This window comes from Hyperolius riggenbachi, chromosome 1 (genome assembly GCF_040937935.1).
Source record: "Hyperolius riggenbachi isolate aHypRig1 chromosome 1, aHypRig1.pri, whole genome shotgun sequence".
Lineage (NCBI taxonomy): Eukaryota > Metazoa > Chordata > Amphibia > Anura > Hyperoliidae > Hyperolius > Hyperolius riggenbachi.
In genome coordinates this window covers 264,782,933-264,805,795 of record NC_090646.1, presented here as the reverse complement: position 1 = coordinate 264,805,795, position 22,863 = coordinate 264,782,933, and the positions used below count along the sequence as shown (strand labels likewise).

The 22,863-nt window shown below is 40.2% G+C and overlaps 1 protein-coding gene and 1 long non-coding RNA gene across 8 annotated transcripts in view; one reads left to right on the top strand and one right to left on the bottom strand.

Moving 5' to 3' along the window:
- Positions 1 to 2,043: 2,043 nt before the first annotated feature.
- The window catches only part of MAPK10 (mitogen-activated protein kinase 10), a 385,550-nt gene continuing 364,730 nt past the window's right edge, over positions 2,044 to 22,863 (bottom strand). For 6 of the 7 annotated variants that reach the window (XM_068233492.1, XM_068233489.1, XM_068233488.1 and 3 more), the window contains one exon: positions 2,044 to 15,839. In XM_068233492.1, coding sequence (XP_068089593.1) covers positions 15,697 to 15,839 — 143 coding nt within the window. In that variant the 3' untranslated portion in view covers positions 2,044 to 15,696. Of the gene's footprint in view, positions 15,845 to 22,863 lie in introns of all 7 variants that reach the window. The other variant, XM_068233494.1, reaches the window with a different exon arrangement.
- On the top strand, positions 18,899 to 21,481 carry LOC137505107 (uncharacterized). The gene is made up of 3 exons (XR_011019733.1): positions 18,899 to 19,269; positions 19,790 to 19,935; positions 21,296 to 21,481. It is a non-coding gene; the product is annotated as an uncharacterized lncRNA (long non-coding RNA).

The window sequence follows — 22,863 nt, the reverse complement described above, 5'->3', positions numbered from 1 at the left end:
AGATTACAACCCTCACCTGTCATAGCCATGCAGTAATGACTGCTGAAAGGTTAGTAAATTAGCTGTTGTGGGATTTCAGTAACATGCAGATAATGACAATAAGAAGTTTTATGTATTCAACAAACTCAGGCTGTCCTAAATTCCTAAAAAATTACTAAAAAGGTGACTCTTGTTGTGGATGCTGCTTGCAGCTGTGGTTGCACTACCATTAATGATGAAAAATGGGCGCAGGAAGAAAAACTTGTCAGAGTTTCCCACTCTACACAAATCTTGCTATTGCGTTTGGTATTGGACACAAAGTAATTATTATTACTGATTTATAAAGAGCCAACATATTCTGTGGCGCTGTACAAAGTAAGAAATGAACATGGGGTACATAATAATACAGACAATGGTGTACACCAAAATACAAAATATATAATTGGTGACAAAATACAAAAAAAAAACTATACAAAATGCAGAATACAAGATACAGAATTGATAATGACAGTGATAAAAGTAATGGAAATGTTCTCAGATAATGACAATGACATTGACGAAAACCCCAAAGAGGTTCTAATTAATTACCAATCTGTCAAAAACTGAATACATTCTTTTCTGGATTTGAGCTCTAAGCCCCTTGTGTGACACAGCCATTTGCTCTCAGGAATGGGGTTCAAGTGAATGAGTTCCAGCAAGTCCCCATTATTGGCTTTATTTCCAATCATGTACTGCACCATACAAAAGGTCCAATGCCAAGAGCAAGCAGCAGTGCTGTGAACAGAGGGGATGAGACTAATATCACACCTCACTTGCATTGTTGGAGAACTCGCTGAAACTCAGTAGAGAGCTGCTTTTGAGAACCAACCCCCTAGGTCCATATGCAGCCTAATAGATGATGTTTTCAATTTGATGGTTTCTTTTTAATCCTGGAATGTAGAGAACATGAATATATGACCAGAAGTAAACCAGAAATTGTTGTGTGTCTTTAACGTTTGCTACAACACAATCACATTACCAATGAAGGACTCATCCACGCTAGTTCATGCTTTTCACAGTATGTAGTTCCATGTGGCCTGTTCCAGGAATGGGGCGACACATTCCACCTTAAACAGAAACACTTATGTTCACTGCTCCACATGCCCCTGAGTTGGTATAAACAGGTACACTGAAAGTAAGTCCTGGCTGAAGGCAGAATTCTGGGTGGGTTGCTAGGTAGTCCCGGTAGTGTTAAGGTGCCAGTGTCTCACAATGTAATGTGTACTTACTCTGACAGATGTCTTTATTGAAGTACCATACCAGGTTTCCCCTAATATAATGGGAGTAGTGAAACACTGAGCCAGGACCTTAGTGGGTCATGCTCACTGCTGGAATGCCCAAGATATACAACAGTCCAGAGAATGAGTTAGCATCCACCACTAACCCCTTAACCCGGGGTAACATCTATTAATTGAAGCCCATGGTGAGCCAGATTAGCTTTTTAGAAGTGTCTTGGCACTGCTCTTGGATCTCCCTGTCCCTGGCCCATGTATTTCTTGCAGCTCCCAGCAGGCATGCGTTTCCAGCTGTGCCTGTGCAGTGAAAGAAAGCGCTTGTGAATAAGTGCTTGCTCTCTCTGTGCTCGCGTGGTTTGGAACCTGCATCTGCGCAGTTCCGATTCACATGCTGTCTCTAGGCGGGGCTCCTGGTTTTCATATTTGAGGTTTCCATAGAATATAAAGATAACTAGGGACCAGGAAAAGGGTGACCCTGAGGACAACAAGCAGTACCAGAACATTTCTAAAAGGTAACCTAGCCAACCATGGGGTTCAGTATTTTTTTGTCTCCAGTTCAGGGGTACTTTAAACACTAGCTTTGTGTAGAGTGTAGTATCACCGCACCTGGTTCAGAATAATGTGCCTGTACAGACAGTGCAATGACCGCAACCATAATACACCCAAATGTCTACAATCATCTGTGACAACTCTCATTTCGATTAGCATTCTAAAGCCTCATAGGATGAAAAAAAAACACAATACAAAACTGTCTTTCAATTCAAACATTTTTCTTTTATTTTCAATCACATACATATAGTTTTATTCATATACAGTAACCTTAAAATATCGCGTGCCTTTTTGAGTTATTTTGTTAAATTTTTATTACAAAAAATCAAGGTCATTTGCTATGTGTGCTGTACCTTGTACCTATATCTGAAATGAAATGACGATTCCTTGTAGAAAGTATCATTATTGTTGGAAACTGGCAAGAAAGAAAAGTAATGAGGACTGTGTCGGAAACAAAGCAGTTTTTTGAGAGAAAACGGCACAAGTCTCATCCTCACACTGAACAAAATGATCCACAAACAGTACAAAATAAAGACCATTTGCTAATATTATCACAAATATTATTACATCAAGTCTCAGAAGTTTGAACCTCCCTCGGACAACTCTGTTCCTCCACAAGATATGGTTTAATACAGTAGGCACTGCTTAGAACCTGCATCGTGTACCAGAGGTTACCATGCAGCAGCTGAAGCTGCGCTCTAGTTTAAGTGACCCAAAGTACAGAGAGAACCTCATGGTGGCCTCTATACAGCGGTAATGGGTGACACAAATAAGTAGGATGCAGTGGTAAATTGTTGCAGCATGCTGTTTATGGCCTGCCAGTGATGACACCAGCTTGGCACTATGCTGATGAGTGAGTCATCATTCTGGCTTCTATAAATGTGACCTGGATATATCCAGTTGTAAATGTAATACATCAAGCTATAGATGTATTATTGCAGACATAAATGAGACATGCTGGAGTCATCTCATATTCTTTAGGGAAAATATGCAAACTACACCTCCGATATTGCTTCTCAATGCATGCCTTTCTATGTCAACTCTGGTTTGGTTTACTAGAGAGCTAGGTTGTCTAGAGACATCTGACATTAATGGATGTTGTAAACCATCTACCTGATTTACCACCTTTCCACATCAGCTGATGTCAGATCAGTTCCCAGCAGAGATCTGATTTAATATTCTTACGACCTTGGCCTGAAGCTTTGTACTGCTCACTGCAGAGGTCCGCTCTAATGTTGTTCCTGCCTGCAGTGCCTTATGCTAGGTACACACTATGAGATTTTCTGGCAGATTTACTGTCAGAACAATCATTTCCACCATGTCCAATCTTATTTCCGATTGATTTCTTATCGTTTTCCAATGGAAGTGAACGGAAATTGATCAGAAAGTAATCGGAAATCAGATCGGACATGTTGGAAATAATGGATCTGACAGTAAATCTGCCAGAAAATGTAATAGCGTGTACCTAGCATTATGCTTCGGCCACATCAACTTTCCAAAGAATGCACTTTCCCTAGCAAGTGAATGTGTTATCATGCCACACCCTTATCTGATGCAGGCAGACGGTTTTTGTTTCAGAGAAACTAATGGGAGAGGAATGAGGTCACTTTTCAGCATCACTTGTTGGCCAATTAGCATTAGCTTCCTTCAGGTAGGTACATTTCTTTTATACAATGAAATATTCCCTTAATGGCCATAGCAAAGTTTGACTTTTGGCACTGGATCATCACGCAGTATGGGATGCAGAGGTTGTGACTATCCTAGAGCCCTGAACTAGAGGAGCCCTCCTCCAACCACTCATTCTCTTTATTGGTGCAATCCTGGTAATGATCACCTGGTATATGTGCTTTGAATAGTGGTAATCATTAACAAATTGCTCCCCTGCTTACACCTGTCTCATACTGTGGCTGTCCTGGTCCATATTAATTGTCATGTATAGCTCGCTTGAAGAGCTCAATGTAAAACCTGCACTGGGGCCCAGAGCTCCTTAGCTACGCCACTAGTTTTGCAGTGAACAAAGGCTCTCTGACCCATTTCCTAATAACCTTTATCACTTATTATATGAGAGAGCTGATTAAGGCATTTCAATATCGGGGTATTCTACACAGTATAATAAATGGGATTCTGACAACACTAATAAATAAAAAAATTACAGTACCTCAATAGCGGTGATTTAAGGGCATACCCCTGAAACATTGTGCCTTTCCATTCTGACTTCATCCTAACTAAAAGTGACTCATGAAAAATGTGACATCCACCTGGATGTTTTCTTAAGTCCATACTATGTATTATAGCACCTGAAGGAAATACACTCCGAAGCATATCTGACAGTATCTGAGTGCATTGTGCATTCTGTATGTTGAGTTGTATTTACATTTCCTACACACACTGATCACTTGCCATACAAAAATACTTCTGCTATACCAATAACAAATCTTACTATAACTCATATGCAGGTTGCACCTATTACTTTGAACTGAGCTTACAGAAAAAAACGTGGAAATGAAATGTACAGCTTTTGTGCAAGCTAAATTCTGAGCAGTTTCTAGCCTTAGCCTACCTTGGGCATTGTTTCTAAGCACAACTGTGCATGCCTATCCAGAATATGCAGAGAACTCTATGCAGAGTATAGAATGTGCCCTAGTGTTCATGCTGTCCACTGCTTAACAATGCCTCTGACGCCCTTACAGATGTGTGTGGATTAATGGCAGAAAATACACAGAAATGGTGATCATTCACACTTGTGATTTGCTCACAGACCATAACAAATCACTTTTTTGCTAACCTGGTAAGCTAGCGGGGCAGGACAGTCCTTACACAGACAGAATATGCCTGTCTGGCAAACTTTTTTTTCTTTTTACTGCAAAGTCAAGTGCTTAATCATCCAGCACACCCTAGTTGTCCACTGAAGGGTTGGAACATATGTCCACTTGTGGTATTCTTATACACAGCATTTTTTTAATCACTTACACCATTACAGTAACCAGCTCATTCTCACTGGAGCAGTGTAGAATTATTCTGATGTGCACTGAAGTAGTGCGTAAAGATTTAGATTGTCATTGTGAAACTGGAAATAAAATTAGCCACAGCATGCCAATGCTTATGGACAAAAATGTTCCTTCATTACAATTTATGGAAATCCTAAAAAAAACCCTGTAGTTTAGAAGGTGTTTTCACTATGCAGGGAGTACTGAAAGGGTTAAGTATCAGTGTTGGGAGAACTGCCTTGACAGAGCTCCTGCTGTATAAGAACTATCTAGACTCTTTGATCTGGCTAAACAAGCACAAGAACACAGAATAGCTGCATTTCTCCTCTGTGTTTCTCTGGAGCCACTTGCTCTATGCTGCCATCCCCTGGCTCCCAGTCACGTGATTCACACCGGAGGTGTGATCAGGGGCAGGCTAATGGCAGCAGAGTGTGTGCAACTGTGAAGCATGGAGGAGACCCGCAGCACTGGAGCAGGTAAATATTACACTGCTCCCTGCATGTGAGTGGGCAGAGGGAGGAGCAGGGGGCCCCTCAGCAATCGCAGGGGTTGCAGGGACTATTGTTATGCCCTTGTCACTGTGTGTGCACAGTTCATGTACAAACGATCATAAGTATATAAAGAAGCACAATAATCATTGCACCTGTGATTTTGTAAAATGAGCTGGAAAAGGACTATAGATGGTAGCTGAGTACTATAAACACATGCATGTAACACGCTCACTAGACATAGTCAGTGATATGCTAATAATTCCAGCTTGCATGCAAACTGCAATATCAATAGAAAGTTCATTTGATTGGCCAGTTCCAAGCTGCATACAATTTGTATACAAGGCAGAATTATTAGACTCTCACTAACCAGCTCTAACATCCACTTATGAATGCAGAGTAAGTAAAGTAAGCTATGAGAATGCAAATCTTCTTCAAGTAAAAAAAAATGCACTGTCAGTACTAAAACTATGGCTATTTAAAGGTATATGAAGAGAGGAGGCACTGATGAAGGCAGCCATCCCCGTGTAACGTGCTGGAGCGCTGACACTGGGAGGAATCTGCTAATAGAGATTAGATGCAGCATCGCCATTAGCTGCCACCCATGAAGGGACCAGCGGATGCTGCACAGTGTGAGGAAAAGAGAATTAGGGGAATGGCAAGTTGGGACTCCACAGGGCTGGAGACCAGCAAGACCAGCTGGGATTGAATGACTGAGACTTACCCTGAAGTGTTTTGGTGAATTACAAGTGTCCAGCTTTATAGATATGACCAACATTACTTGGGAGAAAAATGACTAGAGATGACTGGTGGATCTGTTTTTGCATGTGACCTCTGCTCTGACTATAGGATGCAGCACACAGGTCTGGGTCTGGAATGCCTACTTCTAGAAAAGCTTACTTACACAGGTGTTTTGTTTTGTAATATTTTTGTTTGTGTATTTATTATTAACAAACTCCCTTTAATATGATATGAATCTAAATAGGAGACCGTTTTTTTCTGTTGTTTTTTTTTACATATTGAAAACTGAATATATTGACTGTTTTTCTGGAAGTAATATGTGGCCATGCAGACTTTCTATAGAACAACAGCTTTTATTATGTGATATGAGGAAAAGCAGGTGACCTGTTAGAAGACGTAGCGAATGCTGAGATGATATACAATGACATTTACTGGCCAAAAGTCCCAAAATGCTCTGTTATCACAGATGAACACTGTGTTGTTTTTCTGAAGGTTTGTCTGAGAACAGCAGAACATACAATTAGTCATACTGATGCTGCAATATCAGCACACAGTCCTCTCAGTGCTTCCATCTGTGCGCTGGTACAAACTGGTGTTTGCCAGAGGGAACAGACTGACATGTTTGGCCAAGGTTAATGTTTAGCCTCTTTTAGGGGGCATAATTGCTGTTAGTCTGATGGGCTGATGATCATTTGCACTGAGATTACTGGCACTGAGATGGCAATGTCTAGGGCTCTGTTCCCACTTGAGCGTGGGAATGGACATTTTTTGTCCATTCTCAGCTCTGCAGTGAACGGCACCTATTTTATAAATAGGAGCCTTGACGCTTGTCACACTGAGCAGTAAGTGGACCACACTTCTGTGCAGTCTGCAATAATCCCCTTATAGAATATGGGGGAGCGCATCTACCACGGCAGATCATCGGCTCCCGCTGGCCACACATGGTCTAGCAGAAGTGGGAACACAGCCTAAATTAAGTGTCAGATAGAAAGGATAGATAGGAACCGCTCCTGTCTAGTATGGAGAACTGTAAGAGTTACACCAAACTTATGGTTATCGGTTAACTATAGCAAATTATCTTTTTTCCTTTCATTCCCTCGTATTACTTTTAGTAAATGAAAAGAACTATTGGATTTTGAAATCCTTCAGAGATCATGAAATGTATGACACACTTTATATTTTTTCCCCCATTAAGACAGTGTATAGAATTAGTGATGTGCAGAACGCAGTAAACTATAAAAAACAATCAGAAATACATTTACACCAACCAACAATGAACCAAAATCAATGCTTTCCAGTCAGATTAACAGCTGGGGAGTACCAATCAGTATTCCATGCAGCATATGCTGATTTCAATTAGATGTTTGCTGATGTATTATAGAACTACATACCCACAGCAATATCTCTCTCTCTCTCTTTCTCTCTCTCTACCCCATTTTGGATTTTGAATTGCCCACCCAATCGTGTTTTCACACCACTTGCTGCTTGAATGCAGTAAATCTGTATCTGTTGATTACAAGACACTGTAAAAACTTTAGGCTGGTCTGATCAGAAATCAGTGAGCCTGAAGCAGATTACATTACTCAGTGTACGAGTTCCCCTGTATTTTACTGCTACACTTGTGGTGATCTCACATATATGGTGAAGTTATTTTGGAGCAGCAACTTTCTGACATTCCACATACGTTTTTGTGCTCCTTCTTGCTGGGCATACTTCTAAACTTCATCTGGATTTACTAATATGTACCATCCTATATGCCAGTGATGGGTAACCTTGGCACTCCAGCTGTGACAAAAATACAAATACCATCATTCATGTGCCTCCCCGAGTTATGCTTAGAGCAGTCAGAGTATTGAAATGCCTCATGGTACCTGTAGTCCCACCACAGCTGGAGTGCCAAGGTTAGCCATCACTGCTATATGCCTAATTCTGATCTTTACAGGGATATACAGTATGTAACACTTCCCCCTCCTATATGCTTAACCCTCTGTAACATAAACTATCCCATACTTCAGCACTACCCTAACACAAAGCAAATATCCTGCTTCACAGATCACATGTAGAAAAATTTCTGGAAATGTCATGGGATTGGGCATTAAATAGGAAAACATTAAAAAACTGTTGTCTGTTGTCCATCAAGATTTATCAGTTATGTACGTTTTAAGAACCTTCAGACTGCCTCTGTAACCACCTGCTCACCTCATGCTATTTGAATGAGTCTGAAAGTTAGGTAGAGAAACAAGTTGCTCAGTTAACAACTTCAGAAATAATAGTATTGTCCTTAAAATTTAATTCAAGGCTTCTTCTTGCATGGACAATTCTGGATATCATTAGTAACACCTCAATGGGTGTAAAACAACTTAAGATTACTGTAAATACTCGAGTATAAGTCTAGAAATGTAGGTCTGATTCACTTAATAAAAGTATAGGGGATGAGGCAACACTGTGCACACTGAGTAATGTGTATTCTAATAGTGACATTCCAATTTGCAGCAATTTACCCTGTAGTAAATGATACTTTGAGGAAAGGAAATGACAAGAAAAAGCACAGGTCTAAAAGTCCTGGCAACAACTATTAACAAGTAAATGGGCAGGGGGGGAATACTGGGCTGCATAAAAGGGAGTGAATAATTGCAGCACTTGGGGGCCTGGAGGAGGTATTGGCTGCAATTAAGTGACAGGAGGAGTTAATGGCTGCAATACTGTATGCATTGCAGTCATTAACCCCTCCTGAGCCCCAATTGCAGCCATTAACTTTGCTGGGTAGACTTATACTTGAGTCAATAAAAAAATCCAGCTTAAGAGGGTTGATTATTGGAGTCGACTTATACACTAGGTCGACATGTATTCGAGTATATATGAGACTTTTATTTAACACATTGTGGTGTCTTCCTTTAAAGAGAAACTGAAGTGAGAAGGATATGGTGGCTTCCATACTTATTTCCTTTTAAATAATACCAGTTGCCTGGCAGCAATGCTTATCTCTTTGGATGCAGTAGTGTCTGAATCACACACCTGAAAGAAACATGCAGCTAATCTAGTTAAAAACATCTGATCTGCATGCGTGTTCAGGGTCCATGGCTAAAATGATTAGAGGCAGAGCATCAGCGGAGCAGCCAGGAAATCTGAAAAGTTTAAAAAGAAATCAATATGTCAGCCTCCATATCCCTCTCACTTTAGTTTCCCTTTAAGTCATGTGACAACTTTGAGTTTTAGAATATTATACCTAGAAAAAAACGAAATATATTGTTTACTGCTAACACAGCCAAGCCAACTTTAAATATTATTTTACATTTAAATACAAAAGGAATAAATTATAGCACAATGCGGCATACAAAAGAACCCTACAATGCTAATTAAAAAAGGCATGCTTGCTGAACATGTACCTCACCGGAGCAAAACTACTGTGATAAACTATGTATTATAAAAAATTACTACTTAAAGAAAAACAGTGCATGGATGTCTATGTTGCCTTAAAGGCACAGTTACAATTATAAGGCCTTATTCTTTGGTTACCAATTCCCAAATACACTGATCAGTTATATAAACAAAATACAAATAGTGTTACATTCTTAGCTGTGTTTCTATATCATCACTGATGTAACTCAACCTTTAAGGCATATCATAAATGGCACTTTTTTTGCCTGATCCAAACGACCAGCCTTTGCGCCTTATTACGTTAAATATTAGGTGTCATACCCAATGAATATTAAGTTAATGGCGAGAGACCAGGATGAACATTGACCCCAACAGTAGTTTAGGCTAGTAATACAGATGCTTATGCATTTTTTAAAAAGTTTCACTTGGCACAGTCATGAACCAGCAAGATTAAATGTTTAGCTATTCAATAAACTTCAGGTGTCAAACTCCAGCCCTGGAGGGGCATATCCATGCCAGTGTTACGATGGAACGAGAAAGGGAGAACTATGTTCTACTTGATTAGCAACACCTTTCCTGATTCAGTCCCATCAGTTAATTTGAGCTTTGCCAAAGTGTGTGAGGACATCGGCCCTCAAGGGCTGGAGTTCAACCTCCCTGCATTTGACAAACTGCTATCTTCCAATGGTGATTATAAAAAACTATAAAACGCAATGAGCTAGGATCAGTGGTAACCTGTAGCACAGAATAGTGGGAACAGTGACAGCTATTTGTTAATTGGTTGTTATGGTTTATGGACTTTTAAACTTAAACCAACGGTGCAAGGTAGACAGATTTATATATATGCACTAAAATTGCCTAAATTAGTGTAACTTGGAGGCTGCTCTTTATTTCATTTCAATAAGCGCTAGTTCTCTGCTGATCTATTGGCTGGAGTACTTTGTACAGGTGGCCACTAACGATCTAATTTCTAGCGAAAAATCATTAGAGTGATCAGATAATTCTGATCGTAAGTAAAACCGTTCACTACACCATCAACAAACCAATCTTTGCTTTCGATCTATCACAACCTACAAGAAAATCCAAATTTTGGTTAGAGGAAAATCCAATCGGGCGACTGAGTAAAAATATGTTGTTAATTTGGTCACTGTATTAGCGGTTATACCCTCTTGTCTTATATCAACTGTTGTATTGTATACTCTGTGTTGTTATACCCTGTATGCTATTGTACAGCGCCACGGAGGATGCTGGTGCTATATAAATCAACAATAATAATAATTGTTTGTAATCGGTTATGCCCATCAATGGAGATTATTTACAACCAATCCGATCAGAATTTCTGATCGCTCAAACGATTTTTCGCTAGAAATTAGATCATTAGTGGCCACCTTTAGTCTCAGACCTGGAACAAGCGTGCAGCTAGTGAAATCGGAGCACTTAGTGGCCGTCGATGCTCTGTGTCAGTGGTTTATGAAGCATTACAGGTAGAAGACCAACATCACTGCTATGTGTAAATACTATTTCCAGAAGGGATTAAGCAAAGGCTTCTTCTAGGTTCCACTAAGTTAAGGTTTACTTTAGAGCTGAATATTTTAAAATTCAGTATCCAAAGTTATGGTTATTTCTCCTTCTTGATGTTTAATCAATATTATAATAAGAAAAAAAATGTTTACAGTCTGCAGCCTCTAGTGGATTCCTAATAGAACATTATGGATAATGCACTTCAGAGAGGGAAAACTGTAAGTTATGGCAATTCTGGATTTCACCACCACAGGAAAGGGCATTTCCCCCATTGACTCAGGGACATCAGTAAAAGTAGGTTCTAATCCTTTCATGCACTGCCCAACATTAAATTAAAAAAGTATGTAGAAGTTACCTATTGACATTAATCAATGATGAACATAGCAAGTGCCTGAAGGTTAGTCCCTTTTAGAAACCTAGTTATAATCTGTCATGACTAGATATCATTACTTCAACAAGCTGTGTTTTATGACACCCAACATTGTGTGGGTTGACTGTGTATATATCGCAATAATGTGTCATCTGTATGACTGTCCATGCACAGAAGCACCCAAGAAAAGGTGCTAAATACATAGGCTAGGTGAAGGTCTACTATTGTTAATATGATTGGATAGCTGACATTCTAATCAACCAATCAGCAGAAATACTCTTTATTAAAATCTACCGCCCTATTTTCCTTCTAGTTTTTATAGTCAGAATCAGGAATAAATTGGTGTGCTGAAGAGAACCACCTCTGTCTGTAGAAATAAGCACAATATATACCATATATTCCGGCGTATAAAACAACTGGACGTATAAGACGACCCCTACTTTTCCAGTTAAAATATAGAGTTTGGGATATACTCGCCGTATAAGACTACCCCTCTTCCAACGTACACTAAATAAAAAGATAACAACCTCATACACTGGTGCTATGTATGAAGAGATACTGGTGCTGTACTGTATGTGGTACCCAGTATATAACAGTATACAGGTGATTGACTGGCTGGATTGGTCAACTCTCCCTCTCCTTAAGTGGATTGATCATCTCTCCTTGTCGACCTGTTTCTAAGAGGAACCCTTCTGGCCCACCCTTGTAGCCTATTTACCTCCTTCTCTGCCTCTCAGATCTCGCACATGTGCGCCTGCGCCGCTTCACCACAGTCCTCAGCAGCGAGATCTGAGAGTCGGTAACAGGATAGGGCGTATCACCTGGCATCAATGACATCTGGTGTATAAGACAACCCCTGACTTTTCAGAAGATTTTCAAGGGTGAAAAAGTAGTCTTATACGCCAGAATATACAGTATATATTATGGATGATTCGTGTGTTTGGACGTCACCATAACAACCATATAGTTTTTAACAGGGTTGCATACCCAAAATATTAAGCCTACAAAATAGTTCTACAATAGTTTTACTGTAATTCCCACCTTTTTTCATTATATGTTGTTGACAAATGAAAGGTCGCTAGAACTTCTGAGTACACAGACAATGCTTAATGACTCAACCAGTTTCAGATACAGAAATATGTCTCTGAAATCCAGACTATGTTTGTGCCCACTTGTTAATTATGTAATTTTTTATACTACCTCATAGCATTAATGTAAAATGTTTTGGGTCCCCCCCTGCCCTTTTCCCCTTCAAATTTTATCAGAGAACACACAGCTATTAATCCATGTGACCAGGACTTGGAATTGCCTCTTGACCTGGATAGCAGCAAATGGATTGTCGTTCCTTTTAATTACCTACCCTTGGAGGGTGATCATAAAAGGATTGATGACTACTGTTTAGATAGTCTGTGCAGTAATGTACATTACTCCACGTTTTCAGACTAAGGTCAGATGAACTGAGACTTGAAAAGGGTTTGTTAATTCTACTAAGGGAAATAATAATTTTTTAGGCAGTCATTTCGTTCTGGTGTCTCCTATGCGGAAGCATAATTTGGTAGTTAACATTGGCTGTTTACCAGGACATTTACATGCAATGCCCTTCTGAAAAACAACACTGGACCATTACAGATATTTCTGTTACATCAACTCTGGAACAGTGTGAAATAAGTTTGATCAGATGACCGATTTGTAAGCTTCTGAATGGCTGGTAATAATCATGTGATTAGACTCTTCTTGAAATGTGGGCTGGCACAGAGACTTACAGGTCAGTCACCTGAACAGATGATAGACATCGTTCCACATTAAATCTCCTCAGAGACGTCTCATCAGCTGTCTGGATTCATAAATGGCAGGCGTTCATAAAACTAACAATTAACATGTGTAATATGCTTGACAGAAAGAATACTAATACATGTTGTTCAATAAAAACGAAACAGTGACTACAGGACAAAATAAAGCAACAGAACTTGAGCCAATGAGAGTAGAGGAACTGTACTACACATGAAGCACCACAGCACTGAATTAGATTGTCTTTTCCCAGCTCCCCGCCCCTCACGTATCTGAAGTTACGTGGAGTTAATGCATGGATCCCCTTCCCTTCCAATAGGACTTGCCAAATGACAGCTGAAGAATAGAGGAAATCTTCTGCCAACATCCAAATCTTATGCTCTCTTTTGCATGACAAGAAATTCAAGACACTTAACACATTTCTGATCTAAACATCTTCCCTTTGATCTGTCGGTTTAGTGATTGTAAAAATGACCCTGAAGCACCATGTCAGCCAACTTCTATAACTCCTGTTTGCTGGTTTGAATTTAAAAGATTATACTCGCCAACATCTTCTAAACAAAATGTATTCTTTTTTTTATAGAGAGAGGTTTGAGGGATTAAGCTCTAGTCTCCATTCAATTCAATCATCTAAGTTAACACAGTGAATTGAGAAACATGAAAGCATGAGTTCAAATAACCATTCTCCTGAGGATTAAAACATAAAACACAACAATGATATAGTTTGTCCCTGATGCATATTGTTAATGCAAGTAGAAACAGTTCTGCTGTGACGATTACTTATTCAGGACTTTCCAAAAGCATCTTTTAAAACATGGCTCTTTACTCATGATATTTTTAATTCAGCTAAAAGCTTAAAGGGCTCAACCATTTTGTGATTAGGTCAAAACGCCTCTTTAGTAAAAGGTCTCTCATACCACTTGTTGTAGGGTATCACTTTGTGTCAGTGAATAAGTGGTGAAAACTTGAGTTTTAGGCAAAGAATCTATTAAAAAATGCAGTATGATACAGCATAAAACTTCATACAGTCTGCAGAGGTGGACAAGAAATGTTTTCATTGGTCAGAAGCCAAGCTGGCACCAATGCATGAGGTTCCAATTGTTTATTCCTCCTGGAATGTTAATCATGATGTCACTTATCACTTCATGTCGAAAGCACATCTGTGCCCAGTGGCAGCCTACATGCCCATCACTGAAAACATTTATCTGCACAACTTTGCATGAAGCTGTTTGTGTTGTCCTGCCAATACTATCCCCCTCCAGACACCACAAGATCCAGGCAGCAGTCTAGTTGAGCAAGAGAGGTGCAATTAAAGAAGACACCTGAGTGACATATCTAAGAGGTGGAACCCAACCAAGCTTTCTTGTGTCTTGGCAGCCATGTGCCTGCTATGGCTGTACTTTTGCCCCTGACAATAGCAGGTAGCATTCTGTGTATAACCTAGAATCATCACTCCCAGAGAAATGAGATGCAGGAAGCAATGGCCAATAAAAGTAAAACAGAGTAAAAAAAAAGTTAATGTGATAAAAAATCTCATGCCATATTGCAAAAAAACTGAAAAATAAACGTAAGATTACATGATCAGTGAAGAAGCACAGTCGGCAATCAAAGGTGATGAGAGGCATTGTCCACCATGTTTTCAATGGATTACTGCAAATCCGTTACCCTTCTCACTCGTGAAGCTCATAAGGAAAATATCTCCTAAACGTAAAATATACAACTGTGTACAAGATCACGTTACCTCAACCGCTGGTTTGATTCAGCACATCTGGTCTTAAATAAAAAATATTGTGTATGTAAAAAAATAAATCACTATTAGGAGTGTGAAGGACTGATTGGAAAGCTTGTTGTGTTTTTTTGCATGATATGCAGTGTTCTGCCTAGGATTCCTTGTTGTCATGCTCTTTTCTGCTAAAGATGCATTCTTGACATATGATACAAAGGTTCTGTTTGTTTATCACAATCTGACAAATGTATGAATTGAACATCTTACATACTAAGCGTTATATTACAGCAATCAGTTTTTGTAGCTAACACAAAACAGGCCTTTTGTTACTATATATATATACTGCTCTATGAAATATCTACTGTACAGTTGTGTTCCTTTTTTTTTTTTATAATATTACATATATGCTTGCATGTATACAGTACATCTGATGTACAAGTGTGAATTTATCTACATCCATCTGCTGTAGAGATGGAAGGCTCTCCAACAGGTATTCTAATGAAATGACGTACAGTACACGCATACGGTCACACGGGCACGCACACGCTTCAATGGTGGCTGCACATCATTGTCATGTCATAATGAGAAAAGGTAATAAGAGCTTGCTGGTTTCACAGCCATTACAATGTATGCAAGGAGAATTTTTCATTTGTTGGTGAAATAACCCATTTTGTTTCTTGCAGTAAGCATAACCAGGGGACCAAAGCAGAGCAACTATAAGTTAAATATACATTTGAGCTTAGCTGCATGACATAACTCTTTAGGAGAAGCAGGCTAGAAGGGAAATATTTCAGATTTTCCTTTCTTTCCTTTCTTGCAAATATACAGAAAGACTGATCCATTCCCAATCGCATTATCTTCGGAAGAAGGTGGGGTTTCGTAGGCAGGCGGCTAGTCACCTGCAACAACCAAGGGGTCCCGCAGAAGCTTCCAAGCTGCTGTCTGTGTCGGATGCCAGTGTCTGGTCGGTGGACATGGAGGAGATATCGTTGACAGATGAGGACGGGGGGAGGCTCTCGCTGCTGTTCACTGCTGCACCTGTGCTAAGAAAATGAACGGCAAAGCAACTAAACCTTAGTAAAGTCAGGCTAATTGATATCCTCATAATACAAAACAACAGTATAAAATGGACTGTAGTTAATAATTATAACACTAAAGCTCATAGACAGCTTTCTGTGCTCTGAAATACTGACATAACCCAAATAACAATCCAAACTTGCGGTTGCTTGGTAACATAATTTCAGAGGTTAGTAGAAAAAATACATGCACAATGACAAGTAGGGAGAAATCCCCGTTCCATCATCATTGACAGTTTTCTTGTAAAGGAGGTGGTAGTGTGGAGGAGGTGGACATCTGGAGTACCCTTATTGCAAAAAAATAAGCTTCCAGAGCCTACTCCCACATTATGCATGGGACAACTTGGCCCCACCTTCTCTAGCACAAGGTGGCATTGAGACCCTTGCTTATACTGTTGCTCAAGGGTAATTTACATTGGGGTGAGGGAACTTTACTACCCCCTTTTGTAGAATGCCCTCCAATGTTATGTATGGGCCATTTGGGTAGGTATGGCTTGGGGGAAGTCCCACAGCAGTGGGCTCCTCAGTTCCTTGGTTATCCAAGTCTGCATGGGGAACAAGAGGTTAAAGAGGTATTAGGGGGTACACTTTTTTAATACACATTTGTATTTATAATGTAAAAAAAAGTATTTAAAAAAATGTAAATTAAAAACATTATGGGATGTCTTATAATCATAACTGTATTGGCGCAACAGCTTTTTCCTGCTGTTGAACAGGTACTACAATATAGAACTGGGAAAGGGGAAGAGGGGAAACGAGCGTCAGGTAGAATCCAACCAAGAAACGTTAATAGAACAGTATGTTATAACAGTATAAAGGATTAAATGTTATTACATATCAAAATGGTAGTATTCAAATAAGTAATAGTTACAGGTCAGATAGCCAAAACCATCCATTAATACTAGCTTTACTACAATGCCTATGGCACCTATCCTTCATTATTTTTATTTCTGTTAAGCATATGCTTTCTCAATGGAATGTTCTTGTGTTAGGGCCGCGTGCTGTTGCTATGAAAGGAGGAGGCAGAATGTTGGAGCAGTGCATGGTGGCATGAGAAGCCAAATGTCTAGGCTGGTGCTATCGCTAAAGATCTGATGTGCTTTCTCTTTATGTGACATCGGGAGACTCCTCCACTCACACTAGATCCTCAGCCTGAGACGGTCCTTATTGGCCGCATCGGCGAACTGTTACCTAGCTGTAAATGCAGAAGACTGTCAGAGTCCATACTCTACATTTAGAAAAATGAAGCACTTAGAAAATAAACATAAAGATCAATAAAACAAATGTATATTTTTTATAGAAAATTGTTACTGTGACCAGGGGCATAACTAAAAATTACTGGGCCCCCCTGCGAAAGTTTGGATGGGCCCCCCTCCCGCCAAACTGCTCCCAGCCTTAGCTTATTACACTCGCTCTGTCTATCTCTGATGGAGCAGAACTAGCTCTGCAGACTTCTCCAGCATTAGTACAGTGCACAGCACTTGGGGAGGGATAGAGAGGTTGGGTGCTGGGCATTGTACACAAGAGCCTGCTGCACACTGAAGAGGGACTGTCTACAAATCTTTGTCTGCAAAACTTTGTATGATTTCTTATCAGTGGCTGAGCAGATGCAGTCATTAGAAGACTGGTGCAGAGAGCAGAAATCTTATTCTCTCCTTGTCCTTAGTTGTAGTCTCTCAGGATGGGTCCCCCTGTGGCTTCTGGGCCCGCCTGCGGCTGCATCCCTTGCAGGGTCTATTGTTAAACCCCTGACTGTGACATTCACATAAACATAAAAATGTATGGCTCTATGTACAGTAATTGTGTCAGCATGTTTTAATTGGTTATATTTGTATGCAAGGGCACCTCTAGAATGAAAATCAAAAAGCATCGTGCTCCAGATGCCGCTCAGAGCTGCAAACAAGTAAAGCCCAGCATGCTAGAATTCCTCGCGTCGCAATATAAATGTGCTGTGGGACATAATTGGGAGTCTGCTGGGGAGACGGTACCTGCAAGTTAAGTGAGAAAAGACTGAGCTCGGGCCCTGAATTATTTGCAAAGCATCGAGATTAAAGTGAGAATAAAGGAAATGGAAGGCGCAAAGGACAAGCCCACAAGAAATGTACATTTTCTCATGTTTAGGCTCCTCGGCTGTGCTGACACTTGTGCTCCCATTCTTCACCTAGCAAGTTTCTATTTCCTTGGAAAGTGAAATCTTTTGACGTATTGCAAATTGAACAGAAAGGACCCCTATAGAAATGCTGGGTGCTCAAGGCTGCACGCTGATGCTGCTGCAGGAAACAGCAGGCAGTAATAAATTAAAGCGGCCTTGATAGCGGCTAGAATGCTCAGTGATTCTTCTTTTTATTATGTATAAAAAACATGCAAGCATCCTGTAGCTTGTGGATGACACGGCCATTTTTCTTGATTGTTCTCACTAGGCTGGAGTAAATTTGGCATGATTAACACCGTTAATACCCCATCGGCTGATGTGCCTGCACTGCGCTGCATACAAATAAGGCAATTCACTGCTGCAATAAAAAGAAGAAATAAGACTAGCGGCAAGTCTCCTCAAAGGTTCTTTTTAGAATCTAACCAAGAAAATAGCATTATAGAGTACTATAAAAAGCAGACAAAAGATAAATGAACCAACCAGGACATTTTATAGGGCTAAATTACTGAACTAATGAATTTATTGAATGAGGTAGATATATTGTAACCATCAGCTGAGTCTCTCAAATCCTTCATTGGGTATCAGAAAGGTTGTTGATGGGGTATTTTGGGGGCTTTAGGGCCCGTTTCCACTGGCCAGATGCGATCGTGTTGTCTTTCGGAAGTCCAGATGCAGATGTCTGTTTCTGCTAATGGGAATGCATAATTTCCCTGGTTTGCATCGTAAATGAAAATTTGCATACAATGGAAACAGCTCCATTGACATGCATTGGCTTCAGGTTTGATGCGTTTTGATGCAAATTTGCGGCTAGTGGAAACAGGCCCCTTATTTTTTTTAAAGCATTTACTGAATGGCAGTTGCTAAGTCTAACTGCCAAAATAGTGTGCAAACAACTAGGGAGGTTAGCCAACATCTTTTTAGCAGGTGCTTTTGTAAATAATTAAGGAGATATTGAGAATCCCCATGAGTAGATGAACTAGTCCAGCACCTGACAGATCTGTCAGATTTTACTGCCTACTGTAAGCAACAGAAATAAGAAAGATTGAGCCGATTAAGATTTCCCTAGCATGATTGCGGTGCTTGAGACTGATCTCCCTAGCCACATTGCACACATTGAGTGTATTGACCTGAAGAAGCATGGATTGCCTACAAAACATGTTGACTGAATCTATTTATTTGTGTGCAATAAATACTTGATCTATCTATTAGTCATACTGGGTGCTATACTACCACAGAAGAGGTAAGCTAACTACTACCTCTTTTCTTTTAAACGGTTTTTAATTATTTTATATTTTTGGGACAGTAAGATGTACACTGACCAGTTTCTAATCTTTAAACAGAATGCATTATTACATAAAGCAAATATGAGAAAACAGATAACACTGTTATTATTTATATATATATATATTTAAGGAACAAAACTTTCCAGCATACAAATTATCCAAGCAAAAAAGTATACGCGCTGGTAAATGTAATAGCTGATTGCAGCATCATTTATTTTATAATCAAATAATTCCGGTGACTTATTTTCAGTATATTTTTCAGTATTCTTCTTTTATCTGTCAAGCTTAACAGTTTGCAGAATTGCTTTACATTTTGATCTTATTTTGGCTAAGCTAATTTTCTACATCGTATAATAAAGTTATGATATTTTAAACGTACTGTATATATTGTTTTTGAGTATTGCTTGGAGCGTACTCCTACCTTCACCTTCTCCTAAACCTTTATGCTTATTGCTTTTACAAAACAACTCTACCCAGCCATGATCATCAAAATTTAAGAAGAGCGGGTTTTTTCAAGAGAGTGGCCAAGTAGCAACTGATCCGCAAGGAGAAGCCTTCAGTAACATTTCACTCAAAGGAGATAGATCAGTTGCCTAATCTCTCAGCAATCAAAACCATATACGGTAAGTACGCATTCATCTTACCAGTGGCGTAGCAATAGGGGTTGCAGAGGTAGCGACTGCATCGGGTCCTTGGGTCAGAGGCTCCCCGAGAGGTCCTCCCTCAAGCACAATATTAGCTCTCTATTGGCCCTGTATTGGTAATAATCACTTCTATAGATGCTTTAAATAGTACAGTAGTAATCATTAACAAACTGTTTCCCATCCCCTACTTGCACCTCGGACACTGTGGAAATCCTTGGCAGGTTTTGGTGCGCAGTATCAATTGTTATGTATACAGTGCTTGGGTGGGGGCCTCATGTAAAACTTGCACCAGGGCCCACAGCTCCTTATCTTACAACCACATGTAGACATTCCTCTCACGCTGCAACCCCTCCAAAACCCTTCTACCCATCAATGATGTTGAATGTGTTGGAACAGGTTGGAACAATTTTTGCTGTATGCAATTTACAGGTTTCAGTCTCATGCATGCACTTTGTCCTCGCACTCCTATCATATTTTAAGGCCCGGTTTACATTAGCGTTCCAGGTCCGGCTTCCCCGGACCCGGAACGCTCCGTACACAGCGGATGGTGAATGGATACATTGTTAATCAATGTATCCATTCACACTCCTGCGACCGTCCGGATCCGATCCGGGAACACAGCTCCGGGATGATCGGGCTTTTTTCCAACATGCTCTATTTTTGCCGTCCGTCCCGGTGCGGCTGCGGACCCGGACCGGATCCTGACCCGAACATGCGGCCATGCTGTGCAATGAGAAACTGATGTTTCTCATCACACTGGCAATAGGACCGGATGCTGCAGCACCGGTCCTATGCCACTTGGGGGGCCCGGACTACACGCCGGTATCCCTTATGCTTGCAGTGCCTTTCTGGCACTGCAATGTATCTAGTTCCGGCTACTTTATTGTAGCCGGAACTGATACATTCCGGACCTGCAACTGGTGGCAACTTGTGGCCACCGCAGAGACCCGTACGGTCTCTTTGCGGCCCCCGGACCCCCGGACACTTGCGGACTATATTAAGGTCTATGGAGAGAAATCCGTCCCTCACAGGGAACCCTCACACCTCCATCCATGCCTTAGGTTGATGCAAGGAGGAGCTCTCCTTTAACTCAATGACATTTGTTTGTTTTCGTGCCTGAACTGCTCAGGAAATTTTGGGTTAAAACCATGAGGAGGAAAAATGAATTTTCACACATTTGGCAAATGTCTTAAAACTGATTTTGGATTATGGCACTAAATCTTGAAGTATAAACTTAATTTTATATTTATTTATTTATTTTTTGGTGTTATGTACATTTTATATGGAATTTTTTTTCTTCTACACATATTTCTCTTGTATGCTTGCTTTTTTTATTTAGCTTCCAAATGAGGAAACTCCACTGGACTGACTTTGCTTTGGTAGAACAAAGGCGAGAGTATGATGGATGCTTTCTGTCCACAGATTGTAGACATCGTGTTCTCAGCGGTGTTCCGACATAAATTAGGATATATGAATATAATGAGTGCTCCACAATCATTCCAGATGGATTATTCGCTGTGTTGGAGAGTCTAAAGATTCGATGTTCTCTGAAAACAAGTAACTGTCTAGTCACATTTGTAAGTCTTGCATACTTCATCCCAGATGTCATAAAGCTATGAGGGCAAAATATTATCCACTGCTGGGGAGCTATAGATGTTTGTAAAGTAAATGAAGTGCATAGAAGCATTACTTATACTATGCTCAAGCATAAAAAAATCTGTCCTATCCACTCCATGCTGCCAATATCGACTCGAAATATGCACAATATCCTCTTGCCACAATATCCTCTGACAGATATCAGCTTGTCTGACATTTCATCCATCTTTACATTCAGGAAAGTTAGGTACAAACATCAGAAAGGGGAAAACACTATCCAGCTCAGCTGAGCCTGCATGTTATTTCCTTTGGAGTGGGAAGAAGGGAGAGGAGCATGAAGAGCAGGAAGAGTTAGATATGTAGAGGCTTGGGTCACACCCGATGTGACATGATACTGTCACATACAATGGTGTGTGTGTGTGTGTTGGGGGGGGGGGGGGGGTTCATGGAATATCAAACAGGTAAGAAACTGCCAGCTGGCAATGGATTTACAGCAAGTAACAACATTTGTTTCTGTTAATTTCTGCTAAGACCTCACTACTTATTGACATGGGTATGGTGTTTGGGTCCCCACCAGGTTATGGTAGCACATGAACAACCTTCGCCATGCTCTCAAACTTCACCCATCAAAATTAGTCACCCCTTCTTTTGCAAGGGGGAGATTTTTCTGCCCACCTTTTCCAAGGTAACCCCTACCCTCCAAACATGCTGAATGATATGGGTGCTGAAATCAGTATACTTTTAGTATGCTGGGGGACTACCCCTTTGCTTCATACATAGATACCACGTTCAATCACTGAGGCATCAAGTTGGTTGGAAATTGCATTTTGCAAGGTAAGGGAGACTTTTCCACTCCCTACTGCAAAGTGCATTCCTAATACTAGGATATGGAAGGTACCCTAGCATTGTATCAGCATACAAGGAAGACTGTAAACTGGTTTGGGTGTTTGGGGCACTAGGTTTTTCATGTTTAAGACACACTACAATTTTATTCTAACATTTAGTTTGTAGATTCTCCCCTGATATTTGGTTTATTTTTTTCATATAGGTTATTTGTGCCCTTTCCATGTGTAGGAAGCACAGGACCAGTAACCTGCAGGAAACTGTCACTCACACAGAAAATGGATTTTCTATCTATCTGATTAGATTTAAGAACTGAAGAAAAGATAACTAAAACACAATCATGCTGTAGCACTTATGTACAGGTAGTACAACGTGCACCTGAAATAAATAGAATGACTTCAGTATTATGCATGCATAAATGCAAATTATGCAGAGATAGAGAGGCTGGTTGTTAAAAAATGAATGTAA